This window comes from Elephas maximus, chromosome 7, assembly GCF_024166365.1.
Source record: "Elephas maximus indicus isolate mEleMax1 chromosome 7, mEleMax1 primary haplotype, whole genome shotgun sequence".
NCBI lineage: Eukaryota > Metazoa > Chordata > Mammalia > Proboscidea > Elephantidae > Elephas > Elephas maximus.
The window spans coordinates 117,515,109-117,537,230 of record NC_064825.1 but is presented as its reverse complement, the minus strand read 5'-3'; the positions used below and the strand labels follow the sequence as shown (position 1 = coordinate 117,537,230).

The 22,122-nt window shown below is 38.1% G+C and overlaps 1 protein-coding gene across 1 annotated transcript; it reads left to right on the top strand.

The window, feature by feature from the left end:
* The first annotated feature begins 8,777 nt into the window (after positions 1–8,777).
* LOC126080548 (olfactory receptor 5AP2) lies at positions 8,778–9,767 on the top strand. The gene has a single exon (XM_049891746.1). It carries the CDS (start codon positions 8,778–8,780, stop codon positions 9,765–9,767), a length of 990 nt encoding a protein of 329 aa, XP_049747703.1.
* The last annotated feature ends 12,355 nt before the right edge of the window (positions 9,768–22,122 follow it).

The following is a 22,122-nucleotide window of genomic DNA, read 5'->3' as shown; positions in this document are numbered from 1 at the left end:
AGGCATGTTGAACATCTTCCTGTTAATGTAGAAGAACATGTATTTTCTTATTTTTTTTTTCTCATTACTTAAGATCCTTACTTGTATTAAGATAGATGATTTAAAATGAGATGTCGTGCTTGTTCTGTCTTCATGTCTTAAACATATATACTTGGGCCTATCTGATGCATCAGCACAGTAGGTGAGGCAGTGTCTGGTAGAATATTTAAATTTTGGTATCGGCTGCCTTGGGTTTATGTTCCAACTTCAATATTTGTTCCTGTGAACCTTAGTTTTAATGTATCTACTTTGATGTCTCCAGTTGGATTCCAGGAAAACGGAATGAAAAAATAGATTTGTGTGGTGGAAGAGTTATTGGAGAATGTTCCTAGGTTTGGGCAGAAGTTTAATAGTATGGAATTTACAATAAGGACTAAGCCAATTATATGTCTACTGTCCCCAAACATCCTGGAGCTCTGGAGCCAGGATGGCCTTTCAGTGATGACCAAGCTTGTGATAAAAGAGTCAGGTATTTTCATCCACAATGACCAGTCCTGGTTGTGGGCTACCCACTGGGTGGGGGCATAATCTTGGGCAAGGCAGTTCCTTAAAGCACAAGGAAATTCTCAGAGAGGAACTCTGCTATGAGCCTTTAGCTGCTCATATATATGGCAGATGAGGAAATGTCTACCTTGAAAGGCACATCTGGGTTCTGTACCACAGCATTGCTGTAAATAGACAAGTAATAATAACAATAAATAGTAGTTGTTATTTTAACTTCTCCCTAGTCTCCTTTACTTATGACCAGGGAAGGACAGGCTTACCAGATTCTCCATTATTTACTACGTTGCCTGTGATGGTTAAGGTTGTGTCTTAACCTGGCTGGGCCATGATTCTCAGTGGTTTGGCAGTTATGATGTTGTTTGCTAGCTATGTAATAATGTAATTACCTCCGTGATGAGATCTGCTATGAGCAGCAATCAGTTGAAAGCCAGTTTCCTTGGGGGTGTGGCCTGCATCCAATACATGTGGACTTTTCGGCAAAGCTCACTGCCTTTTGCTTACTCTGGACACTGCGTATGATCTCCTGTTCTTGAGACTTGATTTAGCAGCTTACCTGCAGATCTTGGGCTTGTTAGCCCTACAGCAACGTGAGTCAAGACAATCCTCTTACTTGGCCCAAGGACATGGGACTTTCTAGCCTCTACAACCCCATGAGTCATTTCCCTGATATAAATCTCTCTCTCTCTATATATGTATATGTGCTTCACTTGTTTTCCTTGTCTAGAGAACTCAGCCTAAGACACTGCCTCATCCTCTGATGGATGTAAGCTCCTTGAGGATAGAGGTAACATCTTTTTTAGCCAGAATCCTCTCTATTAGTTGCTTAATAAATACTTGTTGCTTGTTTATTGGATTTTAGATGGCAAAGTTCTCCATGAAGAGTCTCATTTTAACCTAATTTTCAATGTTTCATCCTTAGGGCACCAAGCTTACCACCCTGTGTCCAGTGTGAATTCTCAGAATGGTTTCTTGAAATCACATTGCATTCTAACTTGAGATGGTCTCCAGCCAAGTGGCAGAGAAACATAGCAGTGCCTGCTGTCTCTCTGTATGACACTAAAGCTATGATCATACATTTTTCTCTGCTTATTTTGAAACTTATTCTGAAGCTCCATAGTCTAGGGTGAGTTTCTTCATGTGGTACTGATAGGTCATGGTAAGAAACACAGGATGTAAGGACTCTTCGTTGATAGGAACTTATAATACTTTCCCTGCAGGTTACCTTTCTTCCCTGTCCTTCACTACCACCATACACACACACAAAAAAATGAGCTAAGCTTAACCAAAATAATACAGAATTTCCTGAATTTCTGGGGATGAAGCAAGACATCGCTTAAGTCTTTCTGTCCTGCAGAAACTAGATTAAATTGCATTGATTAAATGGTTCTGAGAGGAAAATTAATTACAGGGAATGTCTTCTCAAAGCAACATGAATAATTTTAATGATCGTTAGATATTACAACCTATTTCAGTTTCACTCTTTTAATCTTTAAGTAGGAGATTCATTTGAGCAATAGAGTACTTGATAAATCTCAATCTACTCTACGTAGGCTAATACAGGGTTGGCAAAAAAAGAGAAAGATGAAGACCCTCAATGAGTTGGATTGATGAAGTGGCTGCAACAATGACCTGAAGTGTAACAATGATCTTAAGGATGGTGAAGTTCCAGACGGCATTTGGTTCTATTGTACAAAGGGTTCCTATGAGTCGAAACCAGCTCGATGGCACCTAACAACAACAGCATGTGGGCAAGAATGTGGAGATGGGAGAAACTCTTACTTATTTACATTCTCTATGTTCTGGGGATTAAGCTCAAAAATTTGCAGTCATTATTTCATTTTATCTTCTTATAAAATAGACATTAGTATTCCCACTTGGAAATGACAAAAGCTGAGACACAGTGAGATCTAGAGAGATACCCAGAGTCACATAATCAGTCAGCCAGAGAGCTAGGATTCCAAGCTAAAGACTGTCCTTGTTCTCTCCACTGCCCCATGTCTCCTCCAATGAAACACTTTGCCATGATCCAGGTAGCAGAATTTCTTTTTTTATGATATATATATTTTTTATTTTTATAATTTTTATTCAGCTTTAAGTGAAAGTTCACGAATCAAGTCAGTCTCTCACACAAAAACTTATGTACATACACCTTGCTACATACTCCCAGTCGCTCTCCCCCTAATGAAACAGCATGCTCTCTCCCTCCACCCTCTCTTTTCATGTCCATTTCACCAGCTTCTAAACCCTTCTACCCTCTCATCTCCTCTCCAGGCAGGAGATGCCAACATAGTTTCAAGTGTCCACCTGATCCAAGAAGCTCACTCCTCACCAGCATCCCTCTCCAACCCATTGTCCAGTCCAATCCATGTCTGAACAGTTGGCTTCGGGAATGGTTCCCGTCCTGGGGCAACAGAAGGTCTGAGGGCCATGACCACTGGGGTCCTTCCAGTCTCACTTCGACCATTAAGTCTGGTCTTGTGAGAATTCGGGGTCTGCATCCCACTGCTCTTCTGCTCCCTCAGGAATTCTCTGTTGTGTTCCCTGTCAGGGCAGTCATTGGTTGTAGCCAGGCACCATCTAGTTCTTTTGGTCTTGGGATGATGTAGTCTCTGGTTCATGTGGCCTGTTCTGTCTCTTGGGCTCATAATCGCTTTGTGTCCTTGGTGTTCTTTATTCTCCTTTGATCCAGGTGGGCTGAGACCAATTGATGCATCTTAGATGGCTGCTTGCTGGTGTTTAAGACCCCAGATGCAACTCTTCAAAGTGGGATGCATAATGTTTTCTTAATAGATTTTATTATGCCAATTGACTTAGATGTCCCCTGAAACCATGGTCCCCAAACCCCTGCCCCTGCTAAACTGGCATTCGAAGCATTCAATTTATTCAGGAAAATTCTTTGCTTTTGGTTTAGCCCAGTTGTGCTGACCTCCCCTGTATTGTGTGTTGTCTTTCCCTTCACCAAAAGTAGTTCTTATCTACTATTTAGTGAATACCCCTCTCCCACCCTCCCTCCCTCCCCCTTCTTGTAACCATGAAAGAATGTTTTCTTCTCAGTTTAAACTTTTTCTCAAGATCTTATAATAGTGGTCTTATACAATATTTGTCCTTTTGCAAGTGACTAATTTCACTCAGCATAATACCTTCCAGGTTTCACAGATTCCTCACTGTTCTTTATAGATGCATAGTAGTCCATTGTGTGAATATACCATAATTTAGTTATCCATCTGTTGATGGGCACCTTGGTTGCTTCCATCTTTTTGCTATTGTAAACAGTGCTGCAATAAACATGGGCGTGCATTTATCTGTTTGTGTAAAGGCTATTATTTCTCTAGGATGTATTCCAAGGGGTGGGATTGCTGGATCGTATGGTAGTTCTATTTCTAACTTTTTAAGGAAGCGCCAAATAGATTTCCAAAGTGGTTGTACCATTTGACATTCCCACCATCAGGGTAGAAGTGTTCCAATCTCTCCACAGCTGCTCCAACATTTATTATTTTGTGTTTTTTGGATTAATGTCAGCCTTGTTGGAGTGAGATGAAATCTCACTGTAGTTTTGATCTGCATTTCTCTAATGGCTAATGATCGTGAACATTTCCTCATGTATCTGTTAGCTGCTTGAATGTCTTCTTTAGTGAAGTGTCTATTCATATCTTTTGCCCATTTTTTAATTGGAATATTTGTCTTTTTGTAGTTGAGTTTTTGCAGTATCATGTAGATTTTAGAGATCAGGCGCTGATCGGAAACGTCATAGCTAAAAACATTTTCCCACTCTGTAGGTAGTCTTTTTACTCTTTTGGTGAAGTCTTTGGATGAGCATAGGTGTTTGATATTTAGGAGCTCCCAGTTACCTAGTTTTTCTTCTACATGCTTAATAATGTTTTGTCTACTGTTTATGACATATATTAGGGCTCCTAACGTCCCTATTTTTTCTTCCATGATCTTTATCGTTTTAAGATTTTATATTTAGGTCTTTGATCCATTTTGATTTAGTTTTTGTGCATGGAGTGAGGTATGGGTCTTGTTTCATTTTGTGGCAGGTGGATATCCAGTTATGCCAGCACCATTTGTTAAAAAGACTGTTTTGGGGCCTTTGTCAAATATCAACTGGGCTCACATGTGAATGGATTTATGACTGGATTCTCAATTCTGTTCCATTGGTCCATGTATCTGTTGCTGTACCAGTACCAGGCTGTTTTCACTATTGTGGCGGTATAATAGGTTCTAAAATCAGGCAGAGTAAGGCCTCCCACTTTGTTCTTCTTTTTCGTATGAAGTTGATGATTTGTTTCTCCATCTCATTAAATATCGTTATTGGAATTTGGATAAGAATTGCATTAAATGTACAGATCGCTTTTGGTAGGATAGAGAATTTTCTAATGTTAAGTCTTTCTACCCATGAGCAAGGTATGTTTTTCCACTTATGTAAGTCTCTTTTGGTTTCTTGCAGAAGTGTACTGTAGTTTTCTTTGTATAAGTGTTTTACATCTCTGGTAAGATTTATTCCTAAGTATTTTATCTTCTTGGGGGCTACTGTAAATGGCATTGATCTGGTGATTTCCTCTCAAATGTCCTTTTTGTTGGTGTAGAGGAATCCAACTGAGTTTTGTATGTTTATCTTGTATCCTGATACCCTGCCGAACTCTTCTATTAGTTTCAGTAGTTTTCTTGAGGATTCCTTAGGGTTTTCTGTGTATAAGATCATGTCATCTGCAAATAGAGATAATTTTACTTCTTCCTTGCCAATCTGGATGCCCTTTATTTCTTTATCTTGCCTAATTGCTCTGGGTAGGACTTCGAACACAATGTTGAATAAGAGCGATGATAAAGGGCATTCTTGTCTGGTTCCCGATCTTAGTGGGAATGCTTTCAGGCTCTCTCCATTTAGGGTGATGTTGGCTGTTGGCTTTGTATAAATGCCCTTTATTTTGTTGAGGAATTTCCCTTCTATTCCTATTTTGCTGAGAGTTTTTATTATGAATGGGTGTTGAACTTTGTCAAATGCCTTTTCTGCATCAATTGATAAAATCATGTGATTCTTATCTTTTGTTTTATAGCATAATTTCTTATATGTACATGGAGTCCTTAGAGAAGTTGTGACCAGAGATAGACCTAACCTTCTACTTTGTAGATTTAATTTTTTTTAAGAGGACAGACCACCAGTCACCAGGGGAAATAAGAGGAAAATATTTAAATTTGAATGGGAATGTAGAACTGAAAATTCATTCTCCACTGAGTCTGGGTGTACCAAGGGTGAAGGAGAGAACTAAGAAAGACAAATGTGGTTTCCTTAGTTTCAGAGGGGAGAAATGAGTAGATTACAATGAAGTTACATCAGATTTGCTGTCCCTAGAGACCAAAGAACAAGAAACATATCCTAAGTAATGTAAGTCAGAATGTTCACTCCAGAGTCTGCTCTGAAGCCTCTGCAGTTGGAATAATTGCCAACAATATTACAGCTGCACTGCAGTGATGTACAGTCAGTCCCTGGTTTAAGAACGAGATCCATTGCATTCCTAAGTGTGTCTTTAAGTCTTATTTGTAGGTAAGTCAGAACAGGTGCATCGGGTTCTTATGTAGCCTACTTTAGTGCAAGAAAAGATTCAAAGCCTTGTCTATGGTTTAAAAGCTGCATGTGCAGTAAGTGAAGGGGATTGTGATGAGGAATTTGTTCCTAGTAGGGGTTGGCTCAATTCTTTGAAAGTGAGGGCAAATTTACAAAACATTTAAGGGCAAGTATGGGAATTTTTTTTTTTTTATGAGTTGTCCTGATAGTGTAATAGTTAAGGGTTCCACTGCTAACCAAAAGGTCAGCAGCTGGAATCCACCAGCTGCTCTTTGGAAACGCTGTGGAGCAGTTCTACTCTGTCCTATAGGTTGTTATGTGTTGTAATTGACTTGAAGGCAATAGGTTTTGGTTTTGTTTAGGAGTTGTACATAAAGTGGAACTTATTGTATGGGGATTTACAGTACTCTGTATTTTGAAATGTGTTTAGCATTGTCATAAAAATTCTCATACGTTTCTTTAAGGAAAAGTAAAATCAAGAAGGAAGGGAATTTTGCTGAATGTACGGTAACTCTATTATAATGGGGAAGGTGTAAAGGGATTCAGTTTTCCTACCTATTGATAGATGACCTCTAAAGTTCTTTCCAGCTGTGCTTCCTGTTTAACCTGCAGAAGCTAGAATGAGTGTCTTATCTAAGCAAAGGAATTTATTTATTTATTTATTTGCTTTTGCTTTGTATTTTACGGTGAATTTAGACTTAAACAGGAGCAAGCAAAACAAGCAAAGAGAACTCAAGCTGTTACAAAAGGTAAGGAACTATGAGAAAATACACTTCTGTTTATAAAGTCATTCACTTGGGGGATTTCTGCTATGGCAGCACTAGATAACTAAGACAGGCTATGAAGCTCCTATATCCTTATGCAAACTGGGTGGAGCCCATACGGATGTTTCTGTGTATGGCAGTGTTTGTGAAAATACAAAAAATTCTTGCCCACCCTTCTCCCCAGCCTTGTTCAGTAGGTCTTTTATCCCCAATATTAGTAAAAACATTTTATTACTTTATCCCAAATTTTACTTTTAAGCAATATCAAATATTTCCCTGCTGTGAGTTGTAAAGGATTTAGCACTTCTATACTTCCTCTGTTGCAAGGTGAAGAGCTTGGCTGCTAGCCAAAAGGTCAGCAAATCAAATCCACCAACCACTCCTTGAAAACCCTACGGGCAGTTCTATGCTGTCCTATAGAGTTGCTATGAATCAGAATTAACCCCACAGCATTGGCGTTTGGTTTTTGGGTACTTCCTGTCATATTTCTGAGCCTCCTTTATTGTGTTGGGTATATGAGTTAGGTATATCAGTTCAGGCTTATAATAGCAACATTCTCTTCTGTAACCATGCTTTTCACAGACTTATGTGGATTCAATGTTCAGTTTATTTAAGCTGTATTTTTCTATTTAATTCTTGGTTGGCTAGATTTGATCATGAGTTATTTTTAGAAGGGCCCCTGAGTTGAATGTTTTCGGACTTCCTACATCATCATTTTTGTCTGTTTATTGTTCTGTGATGAAATGACAACTTATTGGAATGTAACATTCTTGGATCCCTACTTCCTAATCTAGACCTTTGAAGGCTTTCCATCCTTTTCTTTTGGTGTGGAATAAATTCTGGAGAAGTCAGAGGCTAGTCTAATTTTTTTCCCCATACAGATGACTTGCTTTTTTTTTTTTTGGCTTAAATGTGTGAATAATTCTTTTTTAATCATTGAAGTTCAAAAACCTAATATAGATATAACTTGATGTAAATTATTCTGTATTAATTATTGCTAATGCTTGGCAACTAGCCTTTTGAAAATACCGGTTTTGCATGTATATTGACTTTTTTTTTTTTTTACGTCTTGTTTTAACATTTATTACACCTTTCCAGGAGTGAACTTATTTCCATTTAAGCTACCTCCAATTCAGTATGTTGGGTGGAAAAGGTCAAGTGCTCTTGGTGGTGTTTCCTGGTTCTGTTGTAATCCAGCGAACCTGGGTGTTGGGTGGGAGTTTCCATTGCCTTGGCTAGTTATATCTCTTTCTTCTGAGATATCTCTTCTTTCCTACAGTTTAATTCTGTAAGTATTAGTGGGAATTACTGAAAATTCTCAGGGTTTACGGACGCTTTTTTTTTTTTTTTGGTAGGTAATGACTCTGGGAAGTTAGGGTAGGATTGGAGTCATGCATGGGACGCTCTGTGTTTTTCCTTGTTCATCAATTTTATCAATTTTTAACACCAACTTTTGCCGGAGATTCAAGCCTTTTCTTTGACATCGTTAATTTCTTTTACTGACTTTTAATATTTTGCATTCATTAGTACCTGAGAGGATTATTCAGTGTCCTGAATTAATTTGATCATATTTCTTCAGAAGCTGTGTCTCTGGAGTATGTTTACATATTAATTATTTTTTTGTAAATAATGAGAGTTACATCTTGAGGATATTTCCCTATAATTATTCTATAAATGGTTAAGGCCAGAAGGGACTTTAGTTTGTGGCTAATGATTCTGAAGTTACTTGCTCAAAAACATTAGTTAGTAGGCAGCATACGTAGTAGTCAGATACAATTCTTTGAACTTAATGTCAAATTCAGCACAGTTTTTACTATGCTTTTCATTTTTCACTCTTTCGATAGGGTACACATGTGTACATGTTATTAAAAACATATTTATAGCTTGTTATGTGATCAACCCACAAAATGCCATGTTCTGTCTTTTCTCTTACCCCAGCTCAAATTACAAGATATATGCAAGAGACTCAAGGTGGAAATCAAACAGAAGTGACAGGATTTATTCTCTTAGGACTCTCAGATGACCCAGATCTACAAATTATCCTTTTTGTACTGTTTCTCTTAATATATATGGCTACTATGGTAGGCAATTTGGGGATGATATTGCTGATTAAGACTGATTCCTGTCTCCACACTCCCATGTACTTCTTCCTCAGCAGCCTCTCCTTTGTTGATGCCTCCTACTCTTCTTCTGTAACTCCTAAGTTGCTGATGAACCTTGTGGCTGAGAATAAAGCCATTTCTTTCAATGCATGTGCCACCCAGTTCTACTTCTTTGGCTCCTTCCTAGGCACTGAGTGCTTCCTGTTGGCCATGATGGCATATGACCGCTACTCAGCCATTTGGAACCCCCTGCTGTATCCAGTTCTCATGTCCGGGAGAATTTGCTTCATACTAGTGGCTACCTCATTCCTTGCAGGCTTTGGGAATGGAGCCATTCACACAGGGATGACTTTTAGATTGTCCTTTTGTGGATCTAATAGGATCAACCATTTCTACTGTGATACTCCACCCTTGCTTAAAATCTCTTGCTCTGACACCTATATCAATGGCATTGTGATCATGACTTCCTCCAGTTTTAATGTCATTACCTGTGTTGTTATTGTCCTTATTTCCTACCTATGCATCCTCATCGCCATCTTGAGAATGCCCTCAGTAGAGGGCAGGCACAAAGCCTTCTCTACCTGTGCCTCCCACCTCACTGCTGTCACCATATTCTTTGGGACGATTCTTTTCATGTACTTGCGCCCAACATCTAGCTACTCAATGGAGCAGGACAAGGTTGTCTCTGTCTTTTATACTGTAGTGATCCCTATGCTGAATCCCCTCATCTACAGTTTAAAAAATAAGGATGTGAAAGAGGCCCTAAAGAAGGTCTTACAGAAAACCATACTGTGAAGACACGTTAAACATCTTCCTGGTACTTGCATTAAGACAGATGATTTAAAATGAGATGTCCTGCTTGTTCTCTTCATATCTGAAACATATATACATGGGCCCATCTGATGATTCAGCACAGTAGGTGAAGGCAGTGTCTGGTAGAATGTTTAAACTTTTGGAATCCACTAGCCTGGGTTTATGTTCCAACTTCAATATTCATTCATGTCAACCTCAGTTTTATTATATCTACCTTGATGTCTCCAGTTGGATTCCAGGAAAAGAGACTCAGTAAAAAAGATTTGTGTGCAGGAAGAGTTATTGCAGAGTGTTCCAGGAATAATTTCTGTAAGGGAGAAAGGGAAGTGGGATTGAGAAGAAGCTGAATCGTGATGAATTTACAACAAGGACTAAGCCAATTATATGTCTACTCTTCCTAAGTACCCTGGAGCTCTGGAGCTAGGATGGCCTTTCAGTGATGACCAGGCTTGTGATAAGGGTCATACATTTTCATTCCCAATGACCAGTTCTGGATATACGTTAGCTTCTGGGAGGGGGCACAAACTTAAGCAAGGCAATTCGTTAAACCATAAGGAAATTTTCAGATAGGAACTCAACTATGAACATTTAGCTGCTGATGTATCTGGCAGATGAGGAAATTTCTACCCTGAAAGGGACATCTGGGCTGTGTACCACAGCATTACTATAAATAATAACAGTTATTCCACTCACAAGAATGCCAAGAGCACCAAATAAAATCCATGAAAGAATTTTATCAGATATAAAAAATACGGGAACCGAATAAATGCTACAGGCATATCTTACAAATTTTCTGAGTCAATTGGAATATTTTAAAGGTAGTAACCACTGAACTTTAACTTTTTATCTTTTCTGGTCTCAAAGTCTCACATAATTTTCAATAAACATTTGTAAATTACCTATCTATTGCTCTATGTAGTGGGATGGAATGTTTTCAATATTGGAGCACTGGGTCAACAGCTTTTTTGATGAGATAGTATGGTAAAAGAAGTTTAAGTAATTATATGGACATCAAATAAATCTGTATGTGCAATTTTTTCCATTTCCACCATCCATTTCATACCATGAGAGAGAACAATAGTGTTCTGCACATTTCAAGTGAGACCAACTCTCAGCCACCTCATCTCTGAAAAATTTGTTAGAGTTCACAAAGGAGAAGTTAACTCTTCTCACCCACCCAATTTCCTGTAAGCACAGGAGCAGTCTTCCCATCTCCCCATAACTTCCACTTTTGCTCAGAGATATCCAAAACTGTGTCATGCCTGACGTCCATCTTGGCTCTCCCTTTTGTTCTAGCTCATCTACTCTAATACCTATCCTTTAACTGCTCCTTACTCACCAATCCAAGAAAAGTGCAAGCTTATCATTATTCATTAATACTCTCATATGCACATTTCACTCATGGCCCATCTGAGATTTCAATGTCCTTATATAATCATTCAGTCACAGTCAGTCAATTCCATGGTTTCAATTTCACTCCACTCTGCTCATCTGACTACTTTCCAACTTAGGTAAACTTAATTATCTCTTCACTTTGGTCCTCCACTTAAGGTGCTTAGTGCAATTAGAAGAAAGCCCTCCACACTCAACTCTCTGCTCCTGTTCTTCCCTCATATTTTATCCTAAAACCCAGTGCCATCGATATTTTATCCTACCAAGTATAAAGAATCAGATAAAATTGCCTCCATGTTACCATTTTAAAGCTTTATACACACACCCTTCCATAATGAATAATGTGTAAGATCAGCTCTTTCACGTTTGAAGATTTTCAAAGATTTTGCTTCTCTCTAATTATATATCTGTTCTCCCCAAGCATCAGTTTCTCATACTCAACTGGGATATTCTCATTTGTTTCCAGATATGGTCTAGTATCATCCTTCTTAACAGTGTTCTTGACTGAAAACTCCATCCAGCCGCAAAGCTATTTCTATGCTCCCCTTTATAGTTAATATCCTTAAAACAACTATTCTAGTCATTGTACCTGCTCTCTCATGTCTCATTTACACCTCAATACAGTCCAATAGTGATAATTTACCAGCACTTCATTGAAACTAATCTTGTCGAGGACACAGAAGACTTCCACACAACCACATTCAAAGTTGCTTTCTTCCCTATTTTCACTTGATATGTCAGGAAAATTTGCCACAATTGATGTTTCCATCTACCTTGAAACAGCCTTCTCTAGGTTTGTCTATCATGGCACTCTTCTCCTTTTTTTTCCTCCCTCACTAATCACTTCTTCCCAGTCAGCTTTTCTGGCTCTTCCTCCTCCTAATTCTGACCTCTAAATCTTGGAACCAAAGGATTAACCAAAGACATTTGATTCTCTAGTTCTACTTATGTCTCTGGTGATTTAAGAAGTCTGCAATGATTTCCAAATTCATATTTTCAGCCTCGATGTCCCACCTGAGTTCCAGGTTTGTATATCGAATTGAAAACCTGACATCTAGGGATTTTGGAATCATGAAAGGATTGAGAAATCAGCATTCTTCACTTAGTTATCATGCTCAGACACCTAAAAAATAATCAGTTATTTTGTACAATTAGGCATCTTAGCATCAAATTTATATTTTATTGGCTTAAAGTTTCCTTTTCTGTATTGTTGCAAATTGTCTCTATTGTCATACTTCCTTAGTTTATGCTTGGAACAAAAATACAAACTCTTTATATTTGTATTTATTCAGAATTCATTCTAAAAGTATTCACTGAATGATTAGGATGAAACATGAGCTGGAAATATAGCAGGAAAGAAAACAAAGTTCTTGATCTTATGTTAAAGTGGAGAAGACTGTATTGTCTATATCAAATGCATGTTTGTGTGTGTGTATTTGAGAGTGTCACTCTCAGATTTGTCACATGTAAATATATATGCTTGTGTATGTGTTTGATATGGAGATGTGTGGTGTTTGAAAAAAGTAAAGAAGAGAATGAAATAAGGAGTGGTGGAGTGTTGTTTTGCTATTCCAGTTGTGTCAGAGAAGAACTCTCTGTGAAAATAACATTGGAGCCAGACCTGAACAGAGAATTGGAATAATACCATATTTACATATATGGAAGAACTTTCCAGGCATGTTGTTGTTGTTGTTAGATGCCGTTAAGCCAGTTCTGACTCATTGCAACTCCATGAACAACAGAACAAAACTGACTGATCCTGTGCTATCCTCATAGTCATTGCTATGTTTGAGTCTGTTGTTACAGCTACTGTGTCAATCCATTGCATTAAGGGTCACCCTTTCCTTCACTGACCTTCTATTTTACCAAGCTTGATGACTTTCTCTAAGGACAGGTCTCTCCTGATAAAATGTCCATAGTACGTAGGTGCTGTCTCCCCATCTGCATTTCTAAGAAGAATTCTGGCTGTACATCTTCCAAGACAGATTTGTTCATTCCTCTGACAGTCCTTGGTATGTTCAATATTCTTCACCAGTACCATAATTCAAAAGCATGAATTCTTCTTGGGTCTTCCTTATTCATTTTCCCGCTTTCACAATCGAATGAGGTGATTGAAAATAACAATGGTTTTGGTCAGCCACACCTTAGTCCTCCAAGTGACATCTTTGTTTTTTAACACATGAAAAAGATTGTTTGGAACGGTTTGCCCCATGCAGTACATCCTTTGATTTCTTGACTGATGTGTCCATGGGTATTAATTGTGAATCTAAGTAAAATGAAATCCTTGGCAACTTCAATTTTTTCCCAGTTTATCATGATGTTGGTTATTGGTCCAGTTGTGACAATTTTAGTTTTCTTTATGTTGAGGTGTAATTCATATTGAAGGCTGTAGTGAGCTGAAAAGGACTGGTATTGGCCATTTTGATTCAAACAATCTTATGGTCTACGATGCTGTGAATGACAAATCAAAGAAGAATGGTGTCATTTTCATCATCAAAAAGAATATTTTGAGATCTGTCCTGAATTATATTGCTGTCAGTGATAGGTAATATCCGTACATCTACCAGGAAGACCAGTTAATATGACTGTTATACAAATTTATGCACCAACTACTAATGCTGAAGTTAGAAAATTGAGATTTTCAACAGTTTTTGCAGCCTGGAATTGATTGAACATGAAATCAAGAACCGTTGATAATTACTTGTGATTGGAACAAAAAAGTTGGAAACCCAAAAGAAGTATCGATAGTTGGAAAATACAACCTTGAGTATATCTCACCTGACTTTGGAGACAATCTTAAGTATATATTTGACACATTGAACAGTAATGATCAAAGACCAGATGAATTGTGGGATGACATAAAGGAAATCATTCATAAAGAAATTAAAAGGCCATTAAAAAGAAAGAAAAGATCAGAATGAATGTCAGAAGAGACTCTGAAACTTGATCTTGAGTGTAGAGAAGCTAAAGTGAACTGCTGAAATGATGAAGTAAAAGAGCTGAACAGAAGATTTCAAAGGGTTGCTCGAGAAGACAAGGTAGAGTATTGTAATGAAATGTGCAAAGACGAAGAGTTAGAAAACCAAATGGGAAGAAATTGCTTGACATTTCTCAAGCTGAACAAACTGAAGCAAAAATCCAAGCCTCAAGATGCAATATTGAAGGATTTTATGGGGAAAATGTTGAACCACACCAGAAGCAACAAAAGAAGATGGATGGGATACCTAGAGTCACTGTATCAAAAAGAGTTGGTTGATGTTCAGCCATTTCAGGAGGCAGCATATGATCAAGAACCTACGGTATTAAAAGAAGAAGCCTAGGCTTCACTTAAGGCATTGGGGAAAAACAAGGCTCCAGGAATTGAGGGAATACCAATTAAGATGTTTTGACAAACCAATGCAGGCCTGGAGACTCTCACTTACCTTTACCAGGAAATTTGGAATATAGCTACCTGGTCAAATGACTGGAAGGAATCCAAATATGTGCCCATTCCAAAGAAAGGTGATCCAACAGAATGTGGAAATTATGCAACAATGTCATAAATATCACACCCAGGTAAAATTTTGCTGAAGATGATTCAAAAGTGGCTGTAGCAGTACCTCAACAAGAAATTGCCAGAAATTCCAGGCAGATTCAGAAGAGGGCACAGAACCAGGTATGTCATTGCTGTTGACAGATGGATCCTGACTGAAAGCAGAGAATACCAGAAAGAGGTTTACCTGTTTTATTGACTATGCAAAGGCATTCGACTGTGTGGATCACAACAAATTATGGATGACATTGCCAAGAATGGGAAAACCAGAAAACTTAATTGTGCCCATGAGAAACCTGTACATAAACCAAGTGGCAGTCTTTCAAACAGAACAAGGGGATACTGAATGGTTTAAATTCAGAAAAGGCGTGCGTCATAGTGTCATAGTAGTATCCTTTCACATACCTATTCAATCTGTATGCTGAGCAAATAATCTGAGAAACTGGACTATATGAAGAAGAATGTGGTGTCAGGATTGGAGGAAGACTCATTAACAACCTGCTTTATGCAGATGACACAACCTTGCTTGCTGAAAGTGAAGAGGACTAGAAACACTTGATGATAAAGGTCAAAGATCACAGCTTTCAGTATGGATTACACCTAAACTTAAAGAAAGCCAAAATCCTCAAAACTGGACCAATAAGCAACATCATGATAAACAGAAAAGTTTGAAGTTGTCAAAGATTTCACTTAACTTGGTTCCACAATCAACAACAATGGAAGCAGCAGTCAAGAATTCAAAAGAAGCATTGCATTGGGCAAATCTGCTGCCAAAGGCCTCTTTGTTGTTAGGTGCCATAGAGTTGGTTCAGACTCATAGCCCCCCACGCACAACAGAATGAACATTGCCTGGTCCTGTGCCATCCTCACAATTGTTGCTATGCTTGAGCCCGTTGTTGTAGCCACTTTGTCAGTCAATCTGGTTGAGAGTCTTCCTCTTTTTCTATGACCCACTACTTTGCCAAGCATGATGTCCTTCTCCAGGGACTGATTCTCCCTGACAACATGTCCAAAGCATGTGACACATAGTTTCAGCATTCCTGCTTCTAAGGAGCATCCTGGTTGTACTTCTTCCAAGACAGATTTGGTCATTATTTTGGCAGTCCATGGTGCATTCAATATTCCTTGGTAACACCACAATTCAAAGGTATCAATTCTTCTTCTGACTTCCTTAGTCATTGTTTAACTTTGCATGCATATGAGGCGGTTGAAAACCCCATGGCTTGGATCAGGCCGACCTTAGTCCTGATGGCGACTTCTTAGCTTTTGGACACTTTAAAGCATTTTTGCAACTGATTTGCCCAGTGTAAGACTTCTTTTGATTACTTGAGTATTGCTTTCATTGTTGTTAATTGTGGTTCCAAGTAAAATGAAATTAGTTCCTGATTATATGCTACCTCTTGAAATAATTGAATGTCAACCAATTCTGTGGATCATCTTTCTTTGGAATAGGCATAAATATGGACTTCTTTCAGTCATTTGGCCAGGTAGCTGTCTTCCAAATTTCATGGCCTAAATGAGTGACCACTTCCAGTGCTGCAGCCACTTGGCAAAACATCTCCGTTGGTATTCTGTCAGTTTCTGGAGCCTTGTTTTCCCCAATGCCTTTAGTGCAGCTTGGACCTCTTTCTTCAGTACCTTCAATTCCTGATCATGTGCTACCTCTTGAAATGGGTGAATGTCAACCAGTTCTTTGTGGTATAGTGGCTCTGTGTATTCCTTCCATCTTCTTTTGTTGCTTCCTGTGTTGTAACTTCAATATTGTAACTTGAGTCTTGAAGTTTTTCTTCTGTTCTTTGAGTTTGAGAAATGACTACAGTGATTCTTCCCTTTTGGTTTTCTAACTTCAGGTCTTTGTACTCACCATTGTTGTACCTTACTTTGTCTTCTCGAGCCACCCTTGAAATTCTCTGTTCAGCTCTTTTACTTCATCATTTCTTCCTTTTGCTTTAGCTGCTTGAAATTCAAGAGCAAGTTTCAGTGTTTCCAGTGTCTCTTCTGTCACCTATTTTGGTCTTTTCTTTTCTTGCTGTCTTTTTAACAACCTCTTGCTTTCTTCATATATGACATATTTGATGTCGTTCCATAACTTATCTGGTCTTGGATCGTTAATGTTCAATTCATCAAATCTATTCTTGATATGACCTCTAAATACAGGTGGGATATACTCAACTTCATACTTTGGCTCTCGTGGACTTGTGCTAATTTTCTTCAGTTTCAACTTGAACTTGCATATGAGCAACTGAAGGTGTGTTCTGCAGACAGGGCCTGGCCTTGTTTTCACTGATGATACTGAACTTTCCCGTTTTCTCTTTCTACAGATGTAATCGATTTGATTTCTATATATTCCATCTGTCCAGGTCCATGAGTATAGTTGCCATTTATGATCTTCAAAAAAAAACACAATGAAGAACTCATTGGTCTTGCAAAATTCCATCATATGATCTCCACCATTATTTCTATTATTAAGGCCATATATTCCAACTACAAATCCATCTTCTTTGTTTCCAAATTTCTCATTCCAATCAGCAGTAATTATCAATGCATGCTGATTGCATGGTTGATCTATTTCAGACTGTAGAAGTTGGTTAAATCTTTGGTTTCTTCACATTTAGCCTTAGAGGTTGTTGGGAAAATTTGATTAATGTCCTATTAACTGGTCTTTCTCCTAGGCTTATGGATATTATCCTATCACTGACAGTATTGTACTTCAGCATAGATCTTGAAATGTTCTTTTTGAGGATGAATACAACGCCATTCCTCTTCAAGTTGTCATTCCCAAGATAGTAGACCATATGTTTGCCAGATTCAAAATGACCTCTCCTCCCCCTGGTCATAAGTAGAGGAGACTAGAAAGAAGGAATAATAGCAATAAATAGTAGTTGCTATTTTCACTTGTCCCTAGTCTCCTCTCCTTATGACCGGGGGGGGATAGGCTCACCAGATTCTCTATTATTCATAACGTTACCTGTGATGGTGAACATTGTGTCTTAACCTGGCTGGGCCGTGATTCTCAGTGGTTTGGCAGTTATGATGTTGTTTGCTAGCTATGTAATAATGTAAGTATCTCCATGATGAGATCTGCTATGAGCAGCAATCAGTTGAAAGCCAGTTTCCTTGGGGGTGTGGCTTGCATCTAATACATATGGACTTTTTGGCAAACCTCGCTGCCTTTTGCTCACTCTGGATATTGGATATTGCCTCCTGTTCTTGAGACTTGATTTAACAGCTTGTTTGCTGATCTTGGGTTTGTCAGCTCTACAGCTATGTGAGTCAAGAGAATCCTCTTACTTGATCCAAGGACATGGGACTTTCCAGCCTCTGACACCCCATGAGCCATTTCCCTGATGTAAATCTTTCTCTCCCTATATATATATATGTACTTTGCTGCTTTTCCTTGTCTAGAGAACTCAGCATAAGACACTGCCTCATCCTCTGACATATGTAAGCTCCTTGAGGGTAGAGGTAACATCTTTTTTAGCCAGGATTCTCTGTATTAGTTGCTTAATAAATATTTGTTGCTAGTTTATTGGATTTTAGATGGCAAAGTTCTCCATAAAGAGTCTCATTTTAACCTAATTTTCAATGTTTCATCCTTAGGGCATCAAGCTTACAACCCTGTATCCAGTGTGAGTTCTCAGAATGCTTCTTTGAAATCACATTGCATTCTAACTTGAGATAGTCTCTAGCCAAATGGCAGAGAAACATAGCATTGTCTGCTGCCTCTTTAAATGACACTAAAGCTATGATCATACATTGGTTCTCTGCCTATTTTGAAACTTATTCTGATGTTCCATAGCCTAGGGTGAGTTTTTTCATGTGGCACTGATAGGTCATGGTAAGAAATACAGGATGTAAAGACTCTTTGTTGATAGGAACTTATAGTATTTTCCCTGCAGGCTATCTTTCTTTCCTCTCCTCTACCACCACCACCCAAAAAAAAAAGAGCTAAGCTTAAGAAAAACAATACAGAATTTCCTGAATTTCTGGAGATGAAACAAGACATCTCTTATGTCTTTCTGTTCTGCAGAATCTAGATTAAATTGCATTGATTAAATGGTACTGAGAAATTAATTAAAGGGAATGTCTTCTCAAAGCAACATGAATAATATTAATGACCATTAGATATAACAACCTATTTTCATTCTCTGAATCTTTAGATGGGAGATCCATTTGGGCAATGGAGTACTTTGATAAGTCTCAATCTACTCTATGCAGGCTAATTCAGGGTTAGCAAAAAAGAGGGAGATGAAGACCCTCAATGAGATGGATTGACAAAGTGGCTGCAACAGTGGGCTCATGTGTAACAATGATTGTAATGATGGTGAAGTTCCGGACAGCGTTTGGTTCTGCTGTACATAGGTTTGCTATGAGTTGAAACTGACTTGATGGCACCTTATAAAAGGAGCATGTGGGCAACAATGTGGAGACTGGAGAAATTCTTTTTTATTCATTTTCTATATGTTCTGGGGATTAAGCTAAAAAATTTGCACTCATTATTTCATCTCCTTATGAAATAGACATTAGTATTCCCATTTGGAAATGACAAAAGCTGAAACAGCGATATCTACAGAGATACCCTGAGTCACACAATCAGTGAGCCAGAGAGCCAGGATTCCAAGCTAAGACTGTCCTTGTTCTCTCTACTGCCACGTGTCTCCTCCACTGAGACACTTCGGTATGATCCACGTAGCATAATTTCTTACACGTAAATGGAGTAGTTATAGAAGTTGTGAAATAGACCTAAACTTCTATTTTGTAGATTCAATTTTTTTTAGGAGGATCAGACCACCAGCCACCAGGGAAATAAAAGAAAAATATTTAAATTTGTTTGGGAATGTTGAACCGAAAATTCAATCTCCACTGAGCCTGGGTGTCCCGCGGGTGAAGGAGAGAACTAAGAAAGAGAAACGTGGTTTTCTTAGTTTCAGAGGGGAGAAATGAGTAGACTGCAATGAAGTTACATCAGATATGCTGTCCCCAGAGACCAAAGAACAAGAAACATATCCTAATTAAAGTAAGTCAGAATGTTCACTCCAGAGTCTGCTCTGAAGCCTCTGCAATTGGAAATAATTGCCGACAATATTACAGCTTAACTTCAGTGATGTACAGGCAGTCCCTGGGTTAAAAACGAAGTCCAGTGCCTTCGTACGTGTCTTTAAGTTGAATCTATACTTAAGTCTGAACAGGTGCATCAGGTTCTTATGTAGCCTACTTTAGTGAAAGAAAATTCTCAAAGCCTTGTAGATGGTTTAAAAGCTGCATGTGCAGTAAGTAAGTGAAGGTGATTGTGATGAGGGATTTGTTCCTAGTAGGGGTTGGTTCAATTTTTTCAAAGTGAGGGCAAATTTACATAACATTTAAGGGCAAGTATGAGTTGTCCTGGTAGTGCGTAGTGTAGTGTTTAAGAGATCTGCTTCTAACCAAAAGGTCAGCAGTTTGAATCCACCAGCAGCCTCTTGGAAACCCTATGAAGCAGTCCTACTCTGTCCTATAGGTTGCTATGAATTGAAATCAACTCGATGGCAATAGGTTTTGGTTTCGGTTAGGAGTTTTACAAAAATCGGAAGTTCCTAACCTGGGGATTTGTTGTATTCTATATTTTGAAATATGTTTAGCAATGTTATAAAAATTCTCAGAGTTTTCTTTAAGGAAAAGTAAAATCAAGAAAGGAGGGAATTTTGCTGAATATAGAGTAACTCTATGATCATGGAGAAAGTGTAAATGGTTTCAGTTTTCCTACGTATATTATAAATAACCTCTAAAGTCCATTCCAGCTATGCCTGCTGTTTACCCTGGGCGAGTTAGAGTGAGTGTCTTATCTAAGGAAAGAAATTTGTTTATTTATTTTTTTACTTTCGCTTTTTATTTTAAGGTGAATTTAGACTTAAACAGGAACAAGCAAAAGAAGCAAAGAGAACTCAAGAAGTTATAAAAGGTGAGGAACTATGAGAAAATACTTTTCTGTTCTTTAAAGTCATTCACTTGAGGGATTTCTGTTATAGCAGCACTAGCTAACTAGGACAGGCTATCAAGCTCCTATATCCTAATGGAAACTAGGCGGAGCCCATGTAGGTCTTTCTGTGTAGGCAGTGTTTGTGAAAATACAACAAATTCTTGCCCATCCTTCTCCCCAGTCTTGTTCATTAGATCCTTTATCCCCAATATTAGCAAAGGTATTTTGTTATTTTGTCCCAAATTTCAATATTAGACAATATCAAATAATTCCCTGCTGTGAGTCATAAAGAATTTAGTATTCTGTACTTCCCCTGGAGCAAGGTGAAGAACTCCGCTGCTAGCCAAAAGGTCTGCAGTTTGAATCCACCAGCTACTCCTTGGAAACCCTATGGGGCAGTGCTATGTTGTCCTATAGGGTTGCTATGAGTCAGAATTGACTTGAGGGCATTGGGGTATTTCCTCTCACATTCATCAGCCTCCTTTATTTTGTTAGGTGTATCATTATTTTTAATGTGTTCAGGTTTATAATAGCAACATTCTCTTCTGCAACTATGCTTTTCACAGACTTAATGTGGATTCAATATTCAGTTCATCGAGCATTTTTCTTCCTCTTTACTTCTTGGCTGGCTAGATTTGATCATGAATTATTTTTAAGAATGGCTCCTGGGCCTAATGTTTTCTGACTTCTTACATCGTCATTTTGTTCTATTTATCATTTTGTGCCGCAATGACAAGCTTGTTGGGACATAATATTCTGGGTATCCCTGTCTTAACCCAGACCTTTGCAGACATTGCACCCTTGTCTTTGATATGGAATAAATTCTGGAGAACTCAGAGGCTAGTCTGATTTTTTTTTTTCTCCATATGGATGCCTTGCTTTTTATTCCTTAGATGAGCGAATAATTCTTTCTTAATAATTGAGTTCAAAAACCTAGTGTAGATATAACTTGATTTAAATTGTTCTTATTAATTATTACTAAAACTTAGGGAATTTTTTGAAAACACAGGTTTTGCATATAATTGATATTATTTTTTTAATCTTGTTTTGGAATTTATTACACCTTTCCAGAAGTGAATTTATTTCCTTTTAAACTACCTCCAATTCAGTATGTTGTGTGGCAAATGTCAAGCACTCTTGGTGATGTTTTCTGATCTGTTGTAATCCAGTGAACCTGAGTGTTAGGTGGGAGTTTACACTGCCTTGGCTAGTTGTATCACTTTCATCCGAGATATATTTTCTTCCTTACAGTTTAATTCTCTAAATATTAGAGGGAATTATTGAATATTCTCAGGGTTTGCTGACAGTTTTTTTTTTTTTTTTTCTGTAGATAATGACTCTGGGAAGTTAGGCTAGGATTGGAATCATGTATGGGACTCTCCTCTGTGTTTTTCCTTGGTCATCAACTTTATCAATTTTTAACACTCACCTTTCTCAGAGATTTAAGTCATTTCCTT

Excerpts from the sequence above, each read along its gene's own strand:
- LOC126080548 (XM_049891746.1), top strand. The coding sequence starts at position 8,778 with ATGCCATGTTCTGTCTTTTCTCTTACCCCAGCTCAAATTACAAGATAT.